Source organism: Aspergillus luchuensis, chromosome 7, assembly GCF_016861625.1.
Source record: "Aspergillus luchuensis IFO 4308 DNA, chromosome 7, nearly complete sequence".
In the NCBI taxonomy this organism is placed as follows: domain Eukaryota; kingdom Fungi; phylum Ascomycota; class Eurotiomycetes; order Eurotiales; family Aspergillaceae; genus Aspergillus; species Aspergillus luchuensis.
Window position 1 is genome coordinate 420404 of NC_054855.1, and position 20957 is coordinate 441360.

At 52.1% G+C, this 20957-nt stretch overlaps 9 protein-coding genes across 9 annotated transcripts; 5 read left to right on the plus strand and 4 right to left on the minus strand.

Annotated features, from left to right (window-relative positions):
• Positions 1-48: 48 nt before the first annotated feature.
• Positions 49-2511, plus strand: AKAW2_70176S (sterylglucosidase 1; the record flags this gene model as incomplete). Its single annotated transcript, XM_041682728.1, has 4 exons — positions 49-432; positions 491-1422; positions 1471-1789; positions 1858-2511. 4 exons carry the CDS (start codon positions 49-51, stop codon positions 2509-2511), a joined length of 2289 nt encoding a protein of 762 aa, XP_041547060.1.
• Positions 2512-3537: 1026 nt separating this feature from the next.
• Positions 3538-7755, plus strand: AKAW2_70177S (karyopherin MSN5; the record flags this gene model as incomplete). The annotated part of the gene is made up of 11 exons (XM_041682729.1): positions 3538-4365; positions 4431-4619; positions 4675-5146; positions 5196-5320; positions 5369-5440; positions 5502-5726; positions 5777-5880; positions 5929-6187; positions 6237-6379; positions 6428-7026; positions 7079-7755. The coding sequence occupies 11 exons, from the start codon at positions 3538-3540 to the stop codon at positions 7753-7755; spliced, it is 3693 nt and encodes a 1230-aa protein (XP_041547061.1).
• Positions 7756-8270: 515 nt separating this feature from the next.
• On the minus strand, positions 8271-8902 carry AKAW2_70178A (putative NADH-ubiquinone oxidoreductase subunit GRIM-19; the record flags this gene model as incomplete). Its single annotated transcript, XM_041682730.1, has 4 exons — positions 8271-8319; positions 8401-8553; positions 8628-8734; positions 8852-8902. The coding sequence occupies 4 exons, from the start codon at positions 8900-8902 to the stop codon at positions 8271-8273; spliced, it is 360 nt and encodes a 119-aa protein (XP_041547062.1).
• Positions 8903-9279: 377 nt separating this feature from the next.
• trm10 (tRNA (guanine(9)-N(1))-methyltransferase) lies at positions 9280-10542 on the plus strand (the record flags this gene model as incomplete). The annotated part of the gene is made up of 1 exon (XM_041682731.1): positions 9280-10542. The coding sequence occupies one exon, from the start codon at positions 9280-9282 to the stop codon at positions 10540-10542; it is 1263 nt and encodes a 420-aa protein (XP_041547063.1).
• A 511-nt stretch (positions 10543-11053) lies between these two features.
• On the plus strand, positions 11054-13684 carry AKAW2_70180S (uncharacterized protein; the record flags this gene model as incomplete). Its single annotated transcript, XM_041682732.1, has 3 exons — positions 11054-11072; positions 11252-12813; positions 12866-13684. 3 exons carry the CDS (start codon positions 11054-11056, stop codon positions 13682-13684), a joined length of 2400 nt encoding a protein of 799 aa, XP_041547064.1.
• Positions 13685-14194: 510 nt separating this feature from the next.
• OXR1 (putative oxidative stress response protein Oxr1) lies at positions 14195-15367 on the minus strand (the record flags this gene model as incomplete). The annotated part of the gene is made up of 1 exon (XM_041682734.1): positions 14195-15367. The coding sequence occupies one exon, from the start codon at positions 15365-15367 to the stop codon at positions 14195-14197; it is 1173 nt and encodes a 390-aa protein (XP_041547065.1).
• Positions 15368-15809: 442 nt separating this feature from the next.
• On the minus strand, positions 15810-17385 carry AKAW2_70182A (epoxide hydrolase family protein; the record flags this gene model as incomplete). Its single annotated transcript, XM_041682735.1, has 8 exons — positions 15810-15893; positions 15948-16112; positions 16176-16296; positions 16354-16543; positions 16590-16598; positions 16648-16920; positions 16979-17112; positions 17165-17385. The coding sequence occupies 8 exons, from the start codon at positions 17383-17385 to the stop codon at positions 15810-15812; spliced, it is 1197 nt and encodes a 398-aa protein (XP_041547066.1).
• Positions 17386-18182: 797 nt separating this feature from the next.
• AKAW2_70183A (uncharacterized protein) lies at positions 18183-19175 on the minus strand (the record flags this gene model as incomplete). The annotated part of the gene is made up of 1 exon (XM_041682736.1): positions 18183-19175. One exon carries the CDS (start codon positions 19173-19175, stop codon positions 18183-18185), a length of 993 nt encoding a protein of 330 aa, XP_041547067.1.
• Positions 19176-19904: 729 nt separating this feature from the next.
• Positions 19905-20939, plus strand: AKAW2_70184S (uncharacterized protein; the record flags this gene model as incomplete). The annotated part of the gene is made up of 1 exon (XM_041682737.1): positions 19905-20939. The coding sequence occupies one exon, from the start codon at positions 19905-19907 to the stop codon at positions 20937-20939; it is 1035 nt and encodes a 344-aa protein (XP_041547068.1).
• Positions 20940-20957: the final 18 nt, after the last annotated feature.

The window sequence follows — 20957 nt, forward strand, 5'->3', positions numbered from 1 at the left end:
GTCAACGCCGTTCGTTGTCGCCTACTACCTACCTTGCCACTGGCAATCATGGGCCCTCTACGGCTTCGCATTGATGGTCGGACTTTCAAGGACTCGCACAATAGAGAGATTACATTAAGAGGAATAAACGTTGCTGGCGAATGCAAATACCCTAAGAGCCCTGATACACCGTCCTATATCTCCGATAACTTCTTCGACGCCGATAACGTTTCCTTCGTCGGTCGCCCTTTCTCCCTTGACGACGCTCATACACACTTTGCCCGGCTACGTAAATGGGGTTACAATACTTTGCGATACATCTTCACATGGGAAGCGATTGAACATGAAGGGCCCGGGAAGTACGATGATGAATGGATAGCATTCACTATTGAGGTCCTGCGGATCGCCAAGCAGTACCAATTTTATGTGTTCCTGGATCCTCATCAGGATGTGGTATATTCCCAGTCATTATGCTTGCTTGGTGGTACGAGCTGTTGCTGAACAAGCCCAGTGGTCTAGACTATCAGGAGGCTCCGGTGCGCCAGCCTGGACACTTTACGCGGCAGGCTTGAACCCGCGGACGTTCAAGAAGACCGAAGCTGCCCTTGTTCAAAATACGTATGATGTCCCGGCTGAATTCCCTAAAATGATCTGGAGTACGAACTACACCCGTCTTGTCTGTCAGACAATGTTTACCCTGTTTTGGGGAGGTCGGGACTTTGCTCCGAAAGCGATAATCAACGGCATGAACATACAGGACTATCTGCAAGGCCACTTCATTGCAGCATGTCGATATTTCGCCCAGAAGGTTCATGAGGCTGGCGACATTGAAAATGACGTTGTCATCGGGTGGGAGAGTATGAATGAACCCCATCGTGGACTCATTGGAGTACAGGACATATCCGTGATCCCACCGGAGCAACAACTACAGCTCGGCACATCGCCCACTGCTTTTCAAGCCATGCTTACTGGCTCGGGGCGAGCATGCGAGCAAACAACCTGGAATTTTGGCAGCTTCGGCCCTCACCAGACTGGCAGAGAACTTGTAGATCCTGAGGGTGAATCTGCATGGCTGCCAGCTGATTATGACGACCACAAATACGGCTGGAAGCGCGATCCCGATTGGAAATTAGGCGAGTGTCTTTGGGCCCAGCATGGAGTTTGGGATCCGTCGACGGACCAACTCCTTCAGAAGGATTACTTTTCCAAAGTGCCGCAGACCGGAGAACCCCTGAATTATGATAGGTTTACCAATACGTATTTTATGGAACACTATCGGGCTTACAGGGATGCTCTCCGAAGCGTGTGGCCGGGGGCCATCATGCTGTGCCAACCGCCGGTCATGGAAATACCCCCGGACTTGAAGGGAACAGCCGATGATGATCCTAATATGATTCATGCGGTACATTATTACGATGGGTTGACTCTCTTGACGAAACATTGGTAGGTAACTACTCAAATGTGCACAACTAGCGGTGCTGACAGTCACAGGAATCGGCTATACAATGTGGATGTAATCGGCGTTCTTCGAGGGAAGTATCTGACTCCGGCATTTGCCGTCAAGATCGGAGAGACAGCCATTCGGAATTGCTTGCGCGACCAACTCAAATTTCTCCGTGATGAAAGTCTCAAGTACATGGGGAACCATCCGTTGATTTTCACGGAGATTGGTATTCCCTATGACATGGACGACAAACATGCTTATAAAACCGGCGATTATAGCAGCCAAGTTAGTGCGATGGATGCGAACCACTTTGCCCTAGAAGGAAGCACGGGCAATGGCTTCACGCTGTGGCTCTACACCACCACGGTAAGCATTGCCGCCTGACCGTCTGGAAGAGGATCTTTGTCTAACAAGTTACTTTCGATGTTTCACAGAACAACCACGAGTGGGGCGACAACTGGAACGGCGAAGATCTGTCCATCTACTCCCTCGATGATCTGGAGCTGCCAAGTGGCAAGCTTCTGGCACTGGAGGGTGAATCCCGAACGGACCCCGACCCTCGTTCACCCGCCTACTCGGAGAGTCAAGGCAACCCAGAGCATCATCAGGTTGGACCCGGTAATCTGAAGGATGCACTGGCCACACCGTCCATCACATCAGAATACACCCAGCCCAACGCAGACAAATTGGGCTTCCGAGCTGGAGAGGCATTCATCCGACCCAGCCCAATCTACACCTATGGAGATGTCTCGAAGTATGTTTTTGACCTTCGGAACTGCACATTCACCCTATCGCTGGTCGGCAGCAAGCGGATCCTGGGAGATGAGGTGGCAACGGAGATATACTTGCCGGAGTTTCACTTTCCTGATACACAAACCGTCGTTTCGGTCAGCAGTGGAGAATGGAGCATCGACTACACGGAGATCAACTCGATCAAGGTGCAACGACTCCGCTGGTGGCATATGGAAGGGGAGCAGGATATCAAGATTCAAGGTGTAAAGCGGAAACCCGGCGACCTAAGCAGTGTATCGGCAGATGATCTGAGCTATCTTGAGCAGTGCCAGAAGGGGGGTTGCACGGTGATGTAGATGGCTGGACCATCGCTGTTGCGTCCTAGTATAGCATTTGAAACGACAAATTATATTTTCCCAGATGTTGGGTGGAGTTTCGGTCATACTATGGTTTATGGGTCATACGTATTAGTCTAAGTACGGTAATTGTGTTGCCTGTCTTCTATATAAACTGTCATAGAACATATCAACGTAGGTTGCCAACATGGTCACTGAGTAGGGCACTGAAGCCTCCTATGGTTTAAGGGGTAAATAAACTCTCCTTTTCTGTATGCCGACGGAGAGGGGAAGTTCCAGGGCTGATCCGGGCCTTATCGATAAGGCCAACCCCGGGAAGCGGTGAAGGGCAGGGCGTGCTGTGAGTGGTGCAAGCCCCTCCCTGACCGCCTAGTCGGTGTGGTGATTGGAGCAGCGGCGCGTGGAAAATTCACAGTGAGCTATTTATGATTGATTATGGTTCACCATTCTATTGTTGTTCCCGATCCTCTTCTTCCCTTAAGAGGCACGTTTCTTACTACTACTGCAACTTACTTCCTATCCCACTTTTGCAGTCTTCTTCCCTTCCCCCCTCCGTCCAACCATCGGACGTGATAGATTCGGGTTTCCCCGTTCCCCTTCAACTCAACAAGCACCACCAAGAGGAGAGAAGCAATTCCTCAATTCCGTACTCGGAACATTCCTAGTTTCCCCCGTGGTTCCCCCCTCCTTATAAACCCTTTCATTAGGCAGAAACCGCATCCCCCATTCATTCCAGAACACCACTGCACCGCCGAGCCGCAACTGCCTCGGAGGCGGTTGCCGTGTGTCGCCCACCTTTTCTGGAAGGCTGATTGCGGCAGCGTTTGTTATTTGCCCAACGCAGTCCTACCTGACCCGCAACGAACGGATCTCTCTCTCATCGGGAAGAGTGACCAAGGCTTTACAAGGGCCTAGATCATGCCGGCATTGGTGCTGCCACTGGAAAAAGTCTTGAATTAAACCTATTCCCGCTATACTTATCCTTCACTCGTCCCCTGGCGGCACTAGTTCCGTCAGATCCTATCCATGGCGGCCGAGGCAGATCTATCGGAGGGCCGCATGGCCGACATCATCCGTGCCCTGGAGCTCATCCACAGCCCCTCCTCGACAAATGAGCTGCGCAGGGAGGCCTTGACCTTTGTGGAGGCCCAGAAAGAAAGCAAATCTGCTGCTCGTAATGGTTTCCTGCTCGCTTCCCCGGACCAGAGCAACCCCTTGGTTCGCTACTTCGGCTTGGGTTTGCTAGATCACGTCTTGCGTCACACCTCCTTTGAGGCATCAGAACAGATCGATGCACTGAGGGGTCTGGTCCTCAAGCTGGCCGAATCGGTACGGCCAGAAGATCCCCCGTATATCCGCAACAAAATCACCCAATTATGGGCCGAAGTCGCCAAACGGAGCTGGGGCTTGGACTGGAACGACATGGACGCTACGCTCGTTCAGTTCTGGAATGCTAGTCTTGTTCACAAGGATTTAGTCCTGTCGATTCTGGAAACCCTGTCCGAAGACATCTTCTACCGCGAAGACACCGTTTCTTCCCTGCGCGGCACGGATCTCAATCGGGCTCTGGTGGAGATCTGCACTCCCCTGTCTGTCTTCGAGGAGATTCACCCAAAGAAGGACAGTATTGATCTGCGCTGTGGTTCGGAAGGTTGGCTTTCCCGCATCTGTGGGTTCCTGGCCGATTGTATCGGGAACATCCAAAACTCGAAGCAAGCGAAAGACTCGGCCCTTAAAGCTCTCGCGACTCTCAAGTCCGTCCTTGCATGGTCAATTCCCAAAGCAATTCTCTCTGCCAACTGCGTTCCTTCAATTGCGAGGGCATTCACTTGTGATGACGAATATGTGTTGATGGTAAGTCTCCACCGAACCTGTGGGGGTCATGCGAAGGCATGTCGTGCTAATGTTAACCAATCTAGGCCGCGGTTGAAGCCCTGCATGCCTTATATAGTCGTTCCAATGTCGACATCGAGGGTTTCCAACCACTTGTCCACGTCATGTACGAAACGGAGTCCTTGAATGTGCTGCAGAAACTTTACGAATGGTCCGTCGTTGGGCCTGACGACGTCGACGACCTACGGTACACCATATGTAAGAAAGTGTCTGAGGTATGAAAAGAAACCGCACTCGATGGGGAGGCACACACTAACGCATTATGAGTAGATGATATCATATATTGCGGGTTTCCTTGAGGAAAAGTCTTTTGCCTTGGAAAGCGTACAGGGCCTTAACCTTCCGTTCTTTTTCCACCTCACCGTCAGCGTTATTCAGAACCAAAGTCTTACTGTTTCGATTCCCGTTCTTCATGTGTGGTCTAAGTTAATCGCATCGGAGAGGATCGGAAATACAGACTTGGTCACTGGCCTCGTACCTTCCCTGCTGAGTATCTGCACCGAAAGATTGATTCGTTGGGAGTCTTTCCCGTCTGATTCGGAGAATGCTACGGTTGTTTTCCTTAACGAGGATATTGACACTATCCCCGAAAGGCATGCATTCGTTGGTAACTACCGGCGCTACTGCTCGTCTATAATCGAAAGCATCGTACAAAAGAGACCACAGGAAGCCATTCTTCATATCTTGTCGGAAGTTGACTCTAACCTAGACAATCTCTACGCCGGAGTGGAGCCTTTCAGCGGTATGTATGTCTTGCCTGGGTTTGAACTGTTAGCTAAAACCTGCATCAGTCAAGTCGTTTTCGAAGAACTCAATGCCCCTCATGCGTGCCGACACGCAGTTCGCAGTCGTTGAGGCAACGTTGAAGGGATATAATAAATGGGTGTCTGCGCATGGACGGATGCCCCAGCAAGACGTGCGAGACACGACTCCAACCACCGTTATTCAGCTAACATAAATGTAGGAACAAAAGCGGAGCGAACTAGAACAGATGCTAGAGGCATGGGCTTTCAAGTTGATGCAGCGGAACTTTGAGGTTCGACTGACTTGTCCACGGATGTTATGTTTCACTATAACCAACTCACGTTACCCTACAGGATCCAATCCTCAAGCAACGGGTCATCAAGCTTGTTGTCGATATTTCATCCAAAGCTCTGGATAAGACCCCTAGCTTTGCACTCAAGGCCCTAGAGTACATCCTCATGACGCGTCTACCTGACCAGCCGGAATACCCAGTGTACTCCGAGTCCGTCAAGGAACTCCACGGCTTGACCAGCCATGAACTCCGGAGGTTGGCTATGCGTTATGCAGACTACTTTGCTGTAAGTTAGACCACTATCGGTCCAAGCACTGCTAACTGTTCTGCCCACAGACCTTTTACGATATACTCGAGCCTAAAATCAAGGAGATCAGTATGGCCAACCGCGTAGATGACAAGCTCCAAATGGAGCTCACATCGATTCTGCTCATCATCATGTATGGCTCAACAACATCATACCTTGCGTCCTAGTGCTGACCTTGCAGGCAACGTGCAAACAACGTCGAACCGTATCTCCGCCAGTCCCGCCTAGTGTCCTTCGTGGAACCCATAAAGAATGCTTGGCAGGAAGAGGAGTTTCGTAATATGAGCTCAACCTTTGAAGGCTTCTGCGTTATGCTCGGATTGCAGAGTGTTGGTCCATACATGCAAGCGAGACATGCACCCAAGCTCGAGGACTGGTCATCCGTGCCTCTGGATAGCGAGGGCAAGCTAATCCAGGAAGAGATGACCAGAAAGTTCCAGGTAATAACAACTCCTTAGTCATCACCAACAAGTGCTAACTTCGGGATAGCAATTGCCTTTGAGAGGCACCAAGACTATGTTGGCCGTTTCCTCGGACAAACTTAAAAAAACTGATCAGGCGTACGAACTGGCCTGCAATATCTGGCATGACATTATTCCGACAATTTTGCCAACGCTACTGCAGCTTGTCAGGTAAGCCATCTGTCCATCAGCCCTGTATATTTGGCTAACCACACACAGTAACGCACATGCCTTCCACAACCCGGAGAACTGGGGTGGCTTGCCTCATGACATGCGCGGTGTGGTCGAGCGTATCCTGACCGATAGATTTTGGCAAGCTGGAATTTCCACTGGAAGCCGGGATGAATTTTATGCTAAGATCACGGCCTCCAAAGCCTCGCTTGAGGGATTTGCGTCCTCAGTAAGAGGCAAGATTCGGGCAGTTAGAGAATCCTGCTACTCCATGTTGTTCAGCATGAGTAGACTGCGAGAGCATTTCTATGGGTTCGCAGAACTTCCCGGCCCCCTTGCCCAGGCGTTGTTCAAGGACTCCGCCCATCTTTCCTCCCATCAGTTCTCCGTCCTTCTTAACATCTCAAGGTGCTTGATTGATGACTGCCCTGTCCGCTTCCGGGCCCAGTTCCTGCCTCCAATGCTCTCCACTCTTTTCACAAATATCGACAAGAAAGTGACGTCCGAGTGGGACGCCATTGAACGTCAGAAGGAGGGCCTTGGGGAAGGGGATCTAACCGATGAAATGAAATCGGAAAGTATCCTACGGCAGTTGACATACTCCGCGGTGATCTTCGTGGCAAGCCTCCTAGACCCGCAGAGAGGGGGTAAGTTGCATTAAAATTGTGATCTTTATGATGTGCTAACTCCTTATGCTAGACCCCGACGACGAGCCAGTAGATCCCAGTGTCCCACAGGCGGCACCAGCGCTTTCTGACTCCATCCGGCATTTTGTCCTGTCTTCTCCTGAGATCTTCGAGCCGGTGATGCTCTTCTGCACCCATGCCCTCCGTATGCGCGATACGCGGTGCTGCAGCATCATCACTCGTGTCATTCGCTCCATTCTTCAAGACTTCGCGCCTCCCAATGATACGGCAACAACCGTAACGATCCGCGAGTTTATCTCTTCCGAGGTGCTCAAGGCCTGCATCACATCTGTGCACGAACCTTACTTTGTTGACATGCAGAAAGACCTTGCCCAGCTCATCGCTTCTATCTGGATTTTGTATGGATCGTCCAGCCCCACCCCGCGGGCCGTGATGCTCAGCCTTCCGGGCTTGGACGAACAACGGGTTGCCAACGCAGAGGCTGCTCTCATACGTTCCTCCGCGGCGCGACAGCAGCGTGCGCTGATTTTGGATCTTCTGGAAGGCCTGAGAGGTGTGAGTATCGCCGAGCAGGGTAAAATTCTGGGCTCTCGTGAAGAACGCCGAAAGGCCAGGAGTGCGCTACAGGAACGGTACATGAGTACCAGTGAGATGGAGGGCCAACAGAATCACAAGGTCGATATCAACGATGGCCCGGACCTTGCCGGTGTCGCGGACTTGTTCGGTTGAAATCTCCCCCTAGATTCGGTGCGGCGGCCGCTCATACCCAGGTCTTCCCCTTGTATAGTATGGTGGCTTTGGCTTCAAGCCTTCTCCGACATCACAGCCACCTTTTGCTGTTTTGACTTTTCTCACATATATAAGCACATAGACGCCTCCCCGGAGGTCATGGCAGCGACGCAGCATAGTCTAATGTAGCAGCGGTTGATAGACGCCAATTGGCAAGAAAAAAAAAGAATACAAAACACTCAAAACGCATTGCGGAACTGGCCGGTCTCTTTGGTTTGGTATATCTACAACATACAATAGTAGCTCATCTTGACTATCCCGGTGCACCTGTTGATTCTCACGGAACCGCAGCCTACACGCCCATAACTGAATACTCCGAACCCATCATTTGCCTGCACATGAACCCCCCAATCAGATCATGCGCAAGACGCTCGCCGTCCCCAAAAGGGAACGACCCGGGCAAACAGAAGAGAACATAATCGAACGCACGCAAAATTTTATTATCTTCCAAGCGCTTATTGAGTGACCTTGCTGGGGGTATAAGTGAAGGTAGGGCGGACGAAGCTGTACTCAAATGAATCATGATTAGCGATTCCCTGCTGCCCAATTGACATCATCCAAATACAAATGTAGAGATACACATACCGGTCCGAGTTGTAGATCTTGGCATCCGTACCAAGGAGCTCCTTCTCACGAGCCTTGTCGGCGAAGTAGCGACGAGCCTGGTCACGGTCCTCCTCGGCCTGGAGAAGAGGCATGATGTGTATACGGCCCCACATCTTCTCACGGGCGAGTTCGCTATTTCATTGCCACATTTGTCAATTTCCATTTCTTCCTTTGCCGGTTATTCGGAGGGTCAGGCATGGACGTACTATTGTTCACGGACACCGTAGAAGAGCTTGTAGTAACCGTAGCCCATGATCAGGTGCATACCGATCAGGTAGTAGATGGGGCGGAAGCCACGGGCAGGGATGTTGCGCTATATAATTAATTAGCCATTGGCCTGCTTGCTTGTTCGTTCGAATGTAGGGTGTGTGGTTGCTCGTCGTTGGATCGGATTAATCGGACGGTTCGTTTCGTGTCTGGTTTAACGCACCTTGTACTGCACGGGCAAGTAGCCCCCCTGCGGGGGCATATCCTGAGGCATGGTGACTGAGGAGGAGGAAAAAGGACTGGCAAGACAAGAGGAGGGGAGGGGGTTGCCGCAGCCTTTCAATTGAGGGTGGTGCTGGGAGATATGATGCGGTTGCGGATGGGAACTTGGGATGTTGTGTCACGTGATACATGCATGGTTTGGTAATGAGCGCTGAGGGGGTTGTGATTGGTGGGTGGGGCATATTGGTGATCTTCAGCTGGATAGCCGCTGGGTGTGTGCTTCCACTGATTTTCTACTTCTTGGTGATTCTCTGTTCCCTTTCTTTATTATTATTTTTTTTTTTTTTGGTCTCTGTAAGGGATTATTTTCTAAAGTTGTGATAGGGGAGAGACAGAATATCATTTCTAATTGAGGACTCCGACTACGTTATGGAGGAAGACAACGATCGACCTAGAAAGCTTCCTAAGCTTGATCACGACGAGTCTCAGGATTCTGAACCCAGAATGACCGGTGCGCTGCAGGTTGCTGATAATGTCTCTACGGCTGCTACGGCTGGGACAGACAATGGCGACAACGAGCAACCTACCATGACATCCGAGAATGATACTACTACTACTACTACCACCCACGGCGCCGCCGCCGACAGCACTGCAGCCCCCACCACCGAAGATGGAACGCCCAAGATCTCCAAGCGCGAAATGAAGCGCCAACGCCGCCGCGAACAATGGGACCAGCAACGCGATCTGCGACTCGCAAAGCGCAAGAAAACCGCACAGGCGCGCAAAGAGCGCCGCCGCGCAGCGTTTGAGCAGGCGCGGCTGGATGGTACGGAAGCCGAACTGAAGAAGCAATACGAACGGACTCAGGAGCGCTTCCGCAAGTCGACGCTACTTCCGCTTACACTGGTGATTGACTGCGGATACGACGAGTTGATGTTGGAGAAGGAGCGGATTTCACTGGGGTCGCAGATCACGCGGTCGTACTCGGATAACAGTCGGTCGGTGTATCGGTCGCATCTGGTGTTTTCGTCGTTCAATAAGAAGTTGAAGGAGCGGTTTGATACGAAGTTGAATAAGCATTACTTGAACTGGAAGGGTGTGAGGATCCTGCCGGATGATTTTGCCGAGGTGGCGGAGAAGGCGAAGGAGTGGATGGTCGTTCCTGACGGGGGTAAGATGGAGGGAGTCTTTGCTGATAAGACGGAGATGAAGCCTGAGGAAGGGGAGGTGGTTTATCTGAGCAGTGACAGTCCCCATACGTTGACGGAGTTGAAGCCGTTCAGTACGTATATTGTTGGGGGGTTGGTGGATAAGAATCGGCACAAGGGGATTTGTTATAAGCAGGCTGTGGAGAAGGGGATTAAGACGGCTAAGCTGCCTATTGGGGATTATATCCAGATGGCTTCCAGACAGGTGCTGGCTACGAATCATGTCGTGGAGATCATGCTCAAGTGGTTGGAGCTGGGGGATTGGGGGAAGGCGTTCTTGGCTGTTATCCCGCAGCGGAAGGGTGGGAAGTTAAAGGAGTCGGGGGCTGAGGCAGAGGGGTCTCAGCACGAGGAGGATAATGCAGAGGAGGAGGAGGAAGAGGAGGCGTTGGAGCAGGCTCAGGAGGTTACTGATGAGGCGGTTGAGCAGGCTGCAGAGGAGCCTGATCAGGCTATGGCAGAGGTGCCTGCGGAGGGCAAGTGAGGGGTGCAGTGCTAAGTAAAGTGTATATATGCAGCGGTATAAGCTGCCATGAGCTGTCTACTAGACTAGTGGCTGGCCAATCTACATTTCTTCCAATCACTCGCAAGGCAGTGAGCTTCATACTCTGCAGTAGTTATTGACTAGTTAGTAGACAAGTGGGATGATGATGTAGAGAGATGACATAATCGCACCGCCACACGTGCTGCGCCACATGGTTGCCACCGAGCGATGGATGACGGCAACCAAAACAACAACAACTTCGCCGTTCCATCTTTTTTTTGTTTCTTCCTTCCAGAAGCTCCACAGAGACTCGCCTGCTCTTTGCTCTGTTTGCTGTTTGGGCCCTGGCCTTCTTCACTCTGCCCCCGGACCAAGGCTCATCCTTTCCTGTTTACTTTCCGTCCCCTCTGTTGTCTGGTGACCTGCCTCAATCCCTGTCCCTAGCAACCCACCTTATCTCAAAGTTCAGTAAACAAGGTTGCTGTTGCTGAGCAGCAAAGCACCTCCAGCCATGTTTGTGCTCCGCAACGGTAAGTCCCTTCCATTCCCGGATGTCTTTTCCTCGAGGGCAGCTCTGCCTTCACTTTGGCTTTGCTACCCCGCCATCTGCCCCTCCTCCCCTCATCCTCCTCCCCTGCTTCCTCCCATCCTACCTTCATCACTTATTGGTCCCCTCTCATACTGACGTATCCTCTCGGGACTTGTGCAGTGAGCAAGTACCTCTTCGGAGACTCTTCCAAGGAATCTATTATCGAGATCCCTCAGGGACAACTCTACCTCGTTCGCCCTCTGTCGCCCAAGGGCTACTCAGAGCTCATCTTCAAGGACGCCGCCGCCTCCATCAGACGCACCGGTCAGGAATTTCAGTACCAGCTCGTTATCCAGCGCGCCTACGAGGAAGGCGAGGAGGAGCTCGGGGAAGAGGACGACGAACAAGGCGGCAGTGACAGCCTCGACAAGGACGAAAAGGTCTTCCTGCTCGACCAGGCGTTGCACTTCCGCTCGGAGGTGCGCGACGGAGGAGCAAAGATCTTGGCCTGGAGAGACCTGAGTGGCGACGTTGGCGACCTCTTCGAGTTTGTCTGCGACCCCTCCGTACCTTCGGATAAGGTTTCCACCTTCGAGCTAGCCGCTCTGCAGTGCCAGTACGAGCGCGCATACCGCCGGAGCTCCCAGAACGTGAGCCGCGAAGATCTGCAAGAGTTCTCTTTCCAGGAGGAGAGGCCTATACCGTCTGCAAGCCCTATCTCTTCTTCAGCACGGTCTCCTGCTCGGTCGCTGACATCTGGAGAGTCGACCGCCGCCATGGTGAAGGACGTCGAATACTCGCGGTCCAAGGGACAAATCAAGCCCGCAGCCTCGGAGGAAGCCACAGTTGCTCCCCCTTCTGCAGCACAGCCTGAAGCTAGAGAGGTCCTCGCCCAGGAGAAGGCCGAGCTGCACCTGTTCGATTTTGTGAGCGGAACGTTCGTTTTGCAGGCGGCCAGCGTGACTGCCACGGTTTCTGAGGTTGGTGACTGGACGTACTGGCTCCAGATCAGCGGAGAAGACAAGGAGTGGCTTGGGCAGGCTGTCGTTGCGGACATCAACCCCGTTTTCAACTTCGAATATCTGTCTTTCATCTTCAATGCCTACGGTGAAGATGGTTCGGCTTACTCCTGGCTCTTGCGCTTCAAGGATCAGGAGACTGAGGAGAGGTTTCAGGAGGGTCTCATGCAGGCTCTGTGGGAACAGCTGAATGAGATGAAGTGGACGAAGGTCAAGGAACAAGAACGGGAGTACGTGCTGGATGCTTTCCAGGATCTCACAATGGAGGATGCCGAGGAACGCGAAGCCGAGGCTGAAGAGGAGGAAGAAGAGGAGAGTGAGGAGGAAGACCATTACGACGGTCAACGCAGCGAACACTACGACTCTGACGAGGAGCAAGATGATGTCGTTACGCGGGATGACGATGGTAACGTCAACTCTCAACTTGCTGTCGGTTACAAGCATGACCGCTCCTTTGTCGTCCGTGGTTCCAAGATTGGCGTCTTCAAGCACACTCCCGACAACAACCTCGAGTTCTCTACCAACATCTCCAAGGTTGAGACCCCCAGGGGCAAGCTCTTCAGCCCCAAGAAGGTCATGTTGCACGCCGAAGACACCAACATGATCCTCCAGAACGGTGACGATCCGAACTCGCTTTACCGGATGGACCTGGAGTATGGTAAGATTGTGGATGAGTGGAAGGTCCACGATGACATTCCGGTCACTACCTTTGCTCCTGAGACTGTGAGTAACCTCTTTATCTGGTTTTATGTGAAATATCTGCTGACTTGCCCAGAAATTCTCTCAAATGACCGCTGCGCAGACCTTCGTTGGTGCTTCTAAGAATGCCCTCTACCGCATCGACCCTCGTGTCGACGGAAACAAGTTGGTGGACACAGACCTGAAGCAGTATGCCAGCAAGAACGACTTCTCTTCGGTGGCTACCACTGAGAAGGGTTACCTTGCTGTGGCTTCCAACAAGGGTGATATCCGCATGTTTGACCGTCTTGGAATCAACGCCAAGACCCATATTCCTGCTTTGGGAGAGCCGATCATCGGTCTGGACGTGTCTGCGGACGGTCGCTGGGTGCTCGCAACCTGCCGGACATACCTCCTCCTCATCGACTCGCTGCAGAAGGAGGGCAAGAACGAGGGCAAGCTTGGCTTCGAGCGCTCCTTCGCCAAGGACTCTAAGCCGCAGCCTCGTCGTCTGGGTCTGCAGCCTGCCCATGTGGCCCAGTTCCAGCACGAGACGAAGAAGCCTATCAGCTTCACCCAGGCGCGTTTCAACACCGGTGTGGACAGCCAGGAGACATCGATTGTCACTGCCACTGGTCCTTTCATCATTACCTGGAGCTTGAAGAAGGTCGTTGCCGGCCGCAAGGACCCCTACACCATCAAGCGTTACGGCGAGGACGTCATGGCGGACAACTTCCGATTCGGCTCGGACAAGAACGTCATTGTGGCCCTGCCCAACGAAGTCAACATGGTTGCCAAGAGGAGTTTGATGAAGCCCACTCGCGAGAGTATCGCCGGACCTCCCGTCACTCCCCGTCGCCGAACCCAATGGGGCAGCCGGTTAGGCAGGGACGAGATTGTCAACTCGCCTTACTGATGAGTGGCTTTTCATGTTCTTTTGCGCCGCTGCATACCCTCTTGATGTTTCGGTTTCTCATACTTTTCTATTTTCTTCTTCCACTCTGATATTTTGTGAAACGGTTTAATGTCTTTTCACGGTGATATGAACGGATGGCGAACGGTTGCACTGCGGAATTAAGCATTGATATTTGTACCCTTATTAGTAGCTGATAATCCGACTACGAATTATGACTGACGTTGCATGATGGTTAATGGATGACATTCTGGGCCGACGGCCACGTAGTATATAGTTGCGCTTCTCGTCGACAGGTATCCCGTACCTGTTGCGGCGCTGCCTCAATCCCCTAGTAGCTAGCTTGACGTAGGCAAACCAAGCCAGCAATTGCCCATCCAGCCCCAAAACACTACCACCAACCAACCCATGATTATGGACCATTCTGCCAGCAGATGATAGTCACGCATCCCACTCACTCAATCCATTACAGCCAAACCGACATTGGCAATGTAGCAAGCAGAACTTCCCCACTCAAGACCCAACATACCACACCTCCACATCAATAATATCAAACTTGACGCCCTCATCCGAGAGCGGCTCATTCCCGAAAGTCTGGCACGACGCACTGACGCCCTTTTCGAGACTCGAGTCAACCCATAAACCGTAATGTCCGTCACTACACCCATTAGCATCATCACAATCATCATAAGACACAGCACCAGAGAAAGAAAAGGAATTAACATACCCCCCACCCAAACTCAAAAACCCCGTCTCACAAAACATCATATAATCATTAACCCCGGAATACGGGAACGCCTTGAAGCGAATCTGCTCGGGCGTGACAGTCCCACTCGTCCTTCCACTACTTGCACCACCACCATTTCCAGCTCCAGAGGTAGAAGTAGGAGAAAGCCACTTCTCCCCCTCCGCCCGACGCAGCGTCGTCGACCGCCCCGCATTCGTTGTGTCCGCGCTCGGAGGCAACGGTAATCCGGCTTTCTCGAGCACTTCGGCCTCTACACCTGCTCCAGCTCCTCCTTCCTCACCGGCGGTATCCCCATTGGTGAAATTGCTCAGCATAGCTGTAGCAGGCGGTAACACGCTCGCCCTCCAGAGGAAACACTCCCCGGTCCCGTAGTAATGCGAGTCCGGGTGCGGGGGGTCAGTCATGTAAGCGCCGAAGACGGCGTTCGACGAGGGGGATGCATCCCTGATGACGAGGACGTAGCCGGCGCGCGGGCTGCGGGTTGAGGCGATGTCGCGGCAGTTGTCGTAGAGCGTGGAGAGGGAGGCGCCGTCGCGGTCCAGACTGTAGGCTAGGTGCCAGGTGTTGCAGAGTTGGAGGCGCGGGGGGACTAGGAGGCGGATTTCTTCGGCGAGGGAGCGGGTGAGGAGCGGAGAGGGGTCGGAGAGCGTAAGGGGGGTTAGAGGGGGTGGTTGGAAGGGGGAGGCGGTGCGGATGGGGGTGAAGACGGGGTTGGAGGGGTCATTGGTGGTGGTGGTGGTGGTTTTGCGGCGCATGTTGTTGTTATTGTTGGTGGGGGGGTCGGTGAGGCGACGGTAGAGACCGGAGACGACGTGGGTTACTGGGTAGGAGAAGTAGGAGGCGGCGGATTGTTGGAGGGAGGAGGGGGTGGTTGCGTTGGTGCTGCTGGTTGTGGGGGGAGGTCGAGATCCAGATCTCGAGCTGGAGGAGGACGACATGCGTGCTGCTGCTGCTGCTGCTGCTGCTGTGCGGGCGATGACGTGGGTTTTTGGTTTGGGAGATGGATTAGGTAGGATTGGAAGGAAGGGGGGAGATTAATAATGGGGATAGGGGGAGATCATGCAATTGAGATGGATGAGAGGGGGTGGGAGAGATGGGATAGGGGAGGAGTAGGATGATGTGGTGGAGAGTTAAGAGGAAGATAAGAGATGCAGACGGAGGAGGGAGGTTAATTAATTAATTAATTAATTTAATGTTCGTCACGCTTTGCGGATCGGCGGGTGAGCTTCTATACGGAGGTTTCCTCCTGCCTACTTTTGGTAATTAGTCGTGCTTGTGCATGGCACGGCACATGCCATTTGTCAATATTGGTGCAGTTAAGAATACGATTGGTGAATCAACAATTTACAACTGTTTGCTAGTTACTGATTTACTGAATTCCTACTTCTGCCACACCTGCTCGACAAATGCTGTCAGGTCGGCCTTCAGCTCGCGTGGACGCTCCAATGCGGCAAAGTGTCCTCCCTGTCGATCAATGTCAGATTTTCAACGCACGAATTGATACTGGGGTTAACCTACCTCTGCATGATCCTGGAAGAATACTAGATTTCCCGTTGTAGCAATCCAGCTCCGAGGTACAGGACAAAGGTCCTTGGGGAAGAAGGAGAACCCAAACGGCTTGTGAATATAAAATTCCTTCTGCAGCATCGTCGCTCCATTGGGAGCGGAGGCAGTTGGGGTAGTCTACACCGTCAGCACGCCAAATACTAATTAATACTACTACTAGGGCACATTCTTCACACATACCTCGCGGTAGGTATGAATTGCCCGCGGAAAACTTTCCGTCAGCCAATACAGGCTCACCATCTCGAGGATGGTCTCAGAAGGGAGGGGTTTATCCACCCATTGGAGATATTTCTCACCAATCCTGGATGCAGTCAGCCAGAAACTTTAAGATATATTTGTCCGAAAAAAGCAAACCCACCATGCAAGTAATGCGATCGGACTGCTGGACAGCACATGGCCAATCGTACTGGGCCGAGTACTGTGTTCCATGGCATAAGCTAAGCCATTTGTCATGAATTTCTCCATTCGCGCGATTCCCTCTTTCTCCGCTGCAGTCAAGCTCTCGATTGACGGGCCTTCAGGGGGAGCCCCCATTGCGCACAGGTTCACTATACTGTTGGTGTCTTGTAAACATATATATGGGGTGTCACTTACAATGAACCGCTGGTGGAAGTTAGCATGGCAGCATATTCGATGGCAGAGCAGCACTAACCTTTACAGGCGTCGAAACTCACGCCCAATAGTCGTCCAACAAAGCTACCAATATCGCCACCTTGGATAACATAACCACTTCCGAACCCGAGGTCCTTCATCAACTGGTCTACGACTCGGGCGTTGTCCATCAAGCCGAAGTTCTTGTCCAGTGGGGGACCGGATGAGAAAGTATACCCAGGAAGGGACGGAACAATCAAATGGAAAGGCAAGGTTTCAGGGGTGTACTCCTCCTGGAATAGCTGCAGGATTGGGTAGAACTCAACGAAGCTGCCTGTAGACTCATTAGACCTGCTTGAACATACCGTAAGCGAAGCAAAGTATATACTTACCGGGCCAACCATGGAGCAATGCGATGGGCACAGCATCTTCTCTTTCGGAGAAGAGAGCAGCAAAGTGAATAGTGAGACCCTCGATCTCCGTGGTAAATTGAGGGAAAGAGTTCAGTCGAGCTTCAAATGGTCGCCTACATCGGCCTGTCAGCATTGCACATCGATGGAGCAGACAGGCAACCGAACCAGTCAAACTCCGAGAGCCATTTCTCCCGCATAGTTGTCAGCCATTCGGAAGTGATGCCAAACCGGCCATCCGCTTGCAAGCTCTCGTAAGTGGGAGGAGCAATCTTGGACAGTCGAATGAGGGTTTTCAGGTCGTTCAACTGTTCATCCGGGATGGAGACAGTAAAGGGATTAGGCGTAATGCTCGCCGAAGAGGGAAATTTGGTAAACGGAGCGGACATGATGTATTGAAGCTAACTGGATATACTATGTTTAGAAGAAATAGAGATGAAAGAGAGAAGTGGTGAGAAATGAGGGGTTGCCCAGAAAATGTATTAAAGGATAATTAATATTAGATGATGAGCGGGGTCACGGCTGGTCCGAGGCTCACCTACACTTCTAATCATCGCTCCTCCAGTGAGTATCACGCAGATACGACAACGCAAAGATTGGAGAGAACTAGCATGCTTATAAGCATTTCTGCAAGCCCTCTTGGTATTGCACCAATCATCTGTCATTATTAGAGTCAGCATATACTACCTCTTACCCCGATGCGGATGCGTGCAGCTATCACTCATTTAAGTAGCTTAGTTCTTCCGTCCTTTATTTATTCGAGACTATGATTTTCCAAAAAAAGGGTTTGGAGTATAAGAACTACCTACAGGTATTGGGGATCCAAGCAAGCTCAACGTGGCCAGCAGATCGACATGCAAGTATACGGCCATCATGCGCAGGTAGAGAAGGAATCACAGTTGATTGGATCACTTTCATGGTTACTACTGCAGTAAGCTCGACTTCAACATAGAGTTTAGATTTTGATTTAGATTATTGTCCCTGGTCTAACTAAACTGATTGGAGATTATTATCTAGACAAGCCACTTCCACTTGTGTCCGGAATCCCTTAAAACAAACACCGGCAGTATATACTGAAGTATCAAGACACCCTTGGATACCTCCGCGTGGTAATGAATATGGTAGCTAAGAACATGAAGACACTAATAAACATCATTTCTGTCATAATAAACCCTTCCAACCCTATCTACATATAATCCTTCGTCCTCTCCTCACAAAACTCCCAAAACTCACACGCCCTTCCCGTCCCACCCTCCTTCTTACTCTTCATCGCATCCAACAACCCGGGCGCCACAGCATCATGAATCCTCCCCCAAGGAACAACGTACGCACCATTATTCTCTAGTCCGAAATCCCCCGACAACCCCGCGTACAGCACTGTATGAGCCGCCAGAGCCGGACTATGCAGCAGCGGCCAAGAGAGAATCTTCATCCAGCGTGCATTCCTCAATAGATTCGTATTAGCTCCGCCCGGATTCTGCGCTACGCTGACGATGCCCTTCTCGCCGTACCGGCGGGCCATTTCCGTGGATAGGAACCAGTTTCCCAGCTTGGAGGTGACGTAGTTCCGCACAGCGTCTTTCGGTGGGTTGGTTAGCTCTGACATGATGATGCCTTCGGGCGGAGCGGAGAGCTCGGAGACTTGGCTGCTTGTCCAGATGACGCGGACGGAGCCGGGGGTGGTGAGTCCAGAGTCGGATGATGCCGCGGCTTCGAGGAGGGGGGTTAAGAGCTGAGTGAGGAGGAATGGGCCTAGACAGTTTGTTGCGAGTTGGAGCTCGATGCCTTGTTTGGAGACGCTGCCTAATGGGGGCTGGGACACGCCGGCATTGTTGAAGAGGAGATCGAGCTTGGGTTCTTTGCTGATAAAAGTAGAGGCGGTAGCCTTGATGGTAGAGAGGTCGTCTAGATGGAGTTCAAGAAAATGTAGCTCGCCCGGGCTGCACTTGGTAGTCTTCAGGACGGACTTCTGGATAGTCTGGATGGCCGCCTGAGCAGCGGACTCTGATCGTCCTGCTATGTAGACTTTGGCGCCTTTGCGGTAGAGGACCTTGGCTACTTCGAAGCCGATGCCTGATGCGCCGCCGGTGATGAGCACCACTTTGCCCGATTGCTGGGGGAGGTCATCGGGGGTGAAGGTTGGGCGGGGAGGGAACAACTGAGAGAATTGGGCTCCCATTGTGGAGGCTGAGAGTAGTAGGTGCTGTAGACATGAGGCGAGATGGTGATTCGGTCACAAATTTATGTGCTGCGTTCTTGGGCGAGACCCCTGTAGGGTATGTTTAGTCCCGTCAATCGTTATACATGTTTAGACGAGCGGACCAACCGGCGCTACTATAGAACTGGCCGGCTCGGTTGTTAGCGTTGACACTCAGCTAGCTCTAGCACAGCCTGCTGGGGATTCGCTTTGTTTCCATTTCTGTAATAGCGTGTTTTATGTAAATCATTACTTGTTGTACGAATAATAGGAAAACGACGCTTGACTAGTGGTAGAGTGTCGTTGGGGAGGAGGTTGTCCTAATGTTGTTCCAGTCTTGCGAAATGCATTTAGACCTGGCCAGCACATAGTCACGCGCTGCCACTGCCTTGCAAGATTTAATTACCGCAGAATAGACCATTATAAGGCGTTAATACATCCCCGTTTCAACCAAGACTACAATTTCCGTAAGATCTCCGTTGCGATATCAATCGGCAACATACCCGACGCAGTCCACAACGCTACGGCAACCCTCCCGACGCATCGGCATCTAAGTACAGTAGTACCCCAAACTCGTAGTATTTAGATGCATCCATACTCCACATATTCCTATTCAAAGAATCTAATCCTCTAAGATAACTTTCCCTCTATTTATTCCTACCTCATTACACCCTCCATCTACACATCCCCAAGAAAAACCAAAAACTAACAATGCACCACCTCCCAAACCCCACCATCCAAGCCCTCCTCCTAAACCTCGCACGACCCGAAATCTATCACTTCCTACACATCATCTCCTCCACCCTCCTCTCTTTCTCCACAACCCCCGAACGACAACACCAGCCCTCACCAAGCACCATAACCCGTCCCGACGGACAACGCACACTCTTCCGCCCCTTCACTTCCCCGGACAGCATCGGCGCCAAGCTCGTCGTCGAGCCAGCTCCCAACTCCACCACCGGAAAACGCGAGCACCCAATCCAAGGCCTTCTAGTTATACTAGACCCGCTGGGCAATCCCACGGGAATATTATCCGCCGAGGAAATAACCGGCTATCGGACGTCGATGAGCGCCATGATTCCGTTCTCCTGGCGGAAGCATGTATCAAATATAGTGATATTCGGGGCTGGGATGCAGGCGCTGTGGCATACGCGGTTGATATTGGGGTTGAGGGGGGAGGAGGTGAGGTGTATTACATTTGTGGGTTCTTCGAGGGCACGGGTGGAGGCGTTGGTTGGGAGGGTAAAGGGGGAGTTGGGGGGGAGGTGGGGATCAGAGGAGTGTAAGTTTCGGTTTGTGAGTGCTGATGGGAGTGATGGTGAGGTTGAGAGGTGTTTGAGGGAGGCAGATTGTGTGTTTTGTACGACCCCTTCGCAGAAGATGCTTTTCCCGGCGGCGTGGGTGATGGAGAGGGGTGAGGAAGGGAGGAAGCCGTTGGTTTCGGCGATTGGGTCTTGGTTGCCGGAGATGATTGAGTTGGATCCCGAGTTGCTTAGGGGGGTGGTTTGTGGTGAGGAGGGGGTTAATCCGTTGACTGGGGAGAGGGGGAGGGGGGTGGTGTTGGTGGATGATAGGGAGTATGCGATGCATGGGTGTGGGGAGGTTGTGCAGAGTGGGTTGGAAGAGGAGGATGTGGTGGAGATCGGGGAGATACTTGCTCTGAAGAGTGGGAGGACTCAGGTATCTGGTGATGAGCATGTTCAGTGTGTGGGAGGGGTTTATGGAGAAGGGGTTGGTTGTTTATAAGAGTGTCGGCGTGGGTCT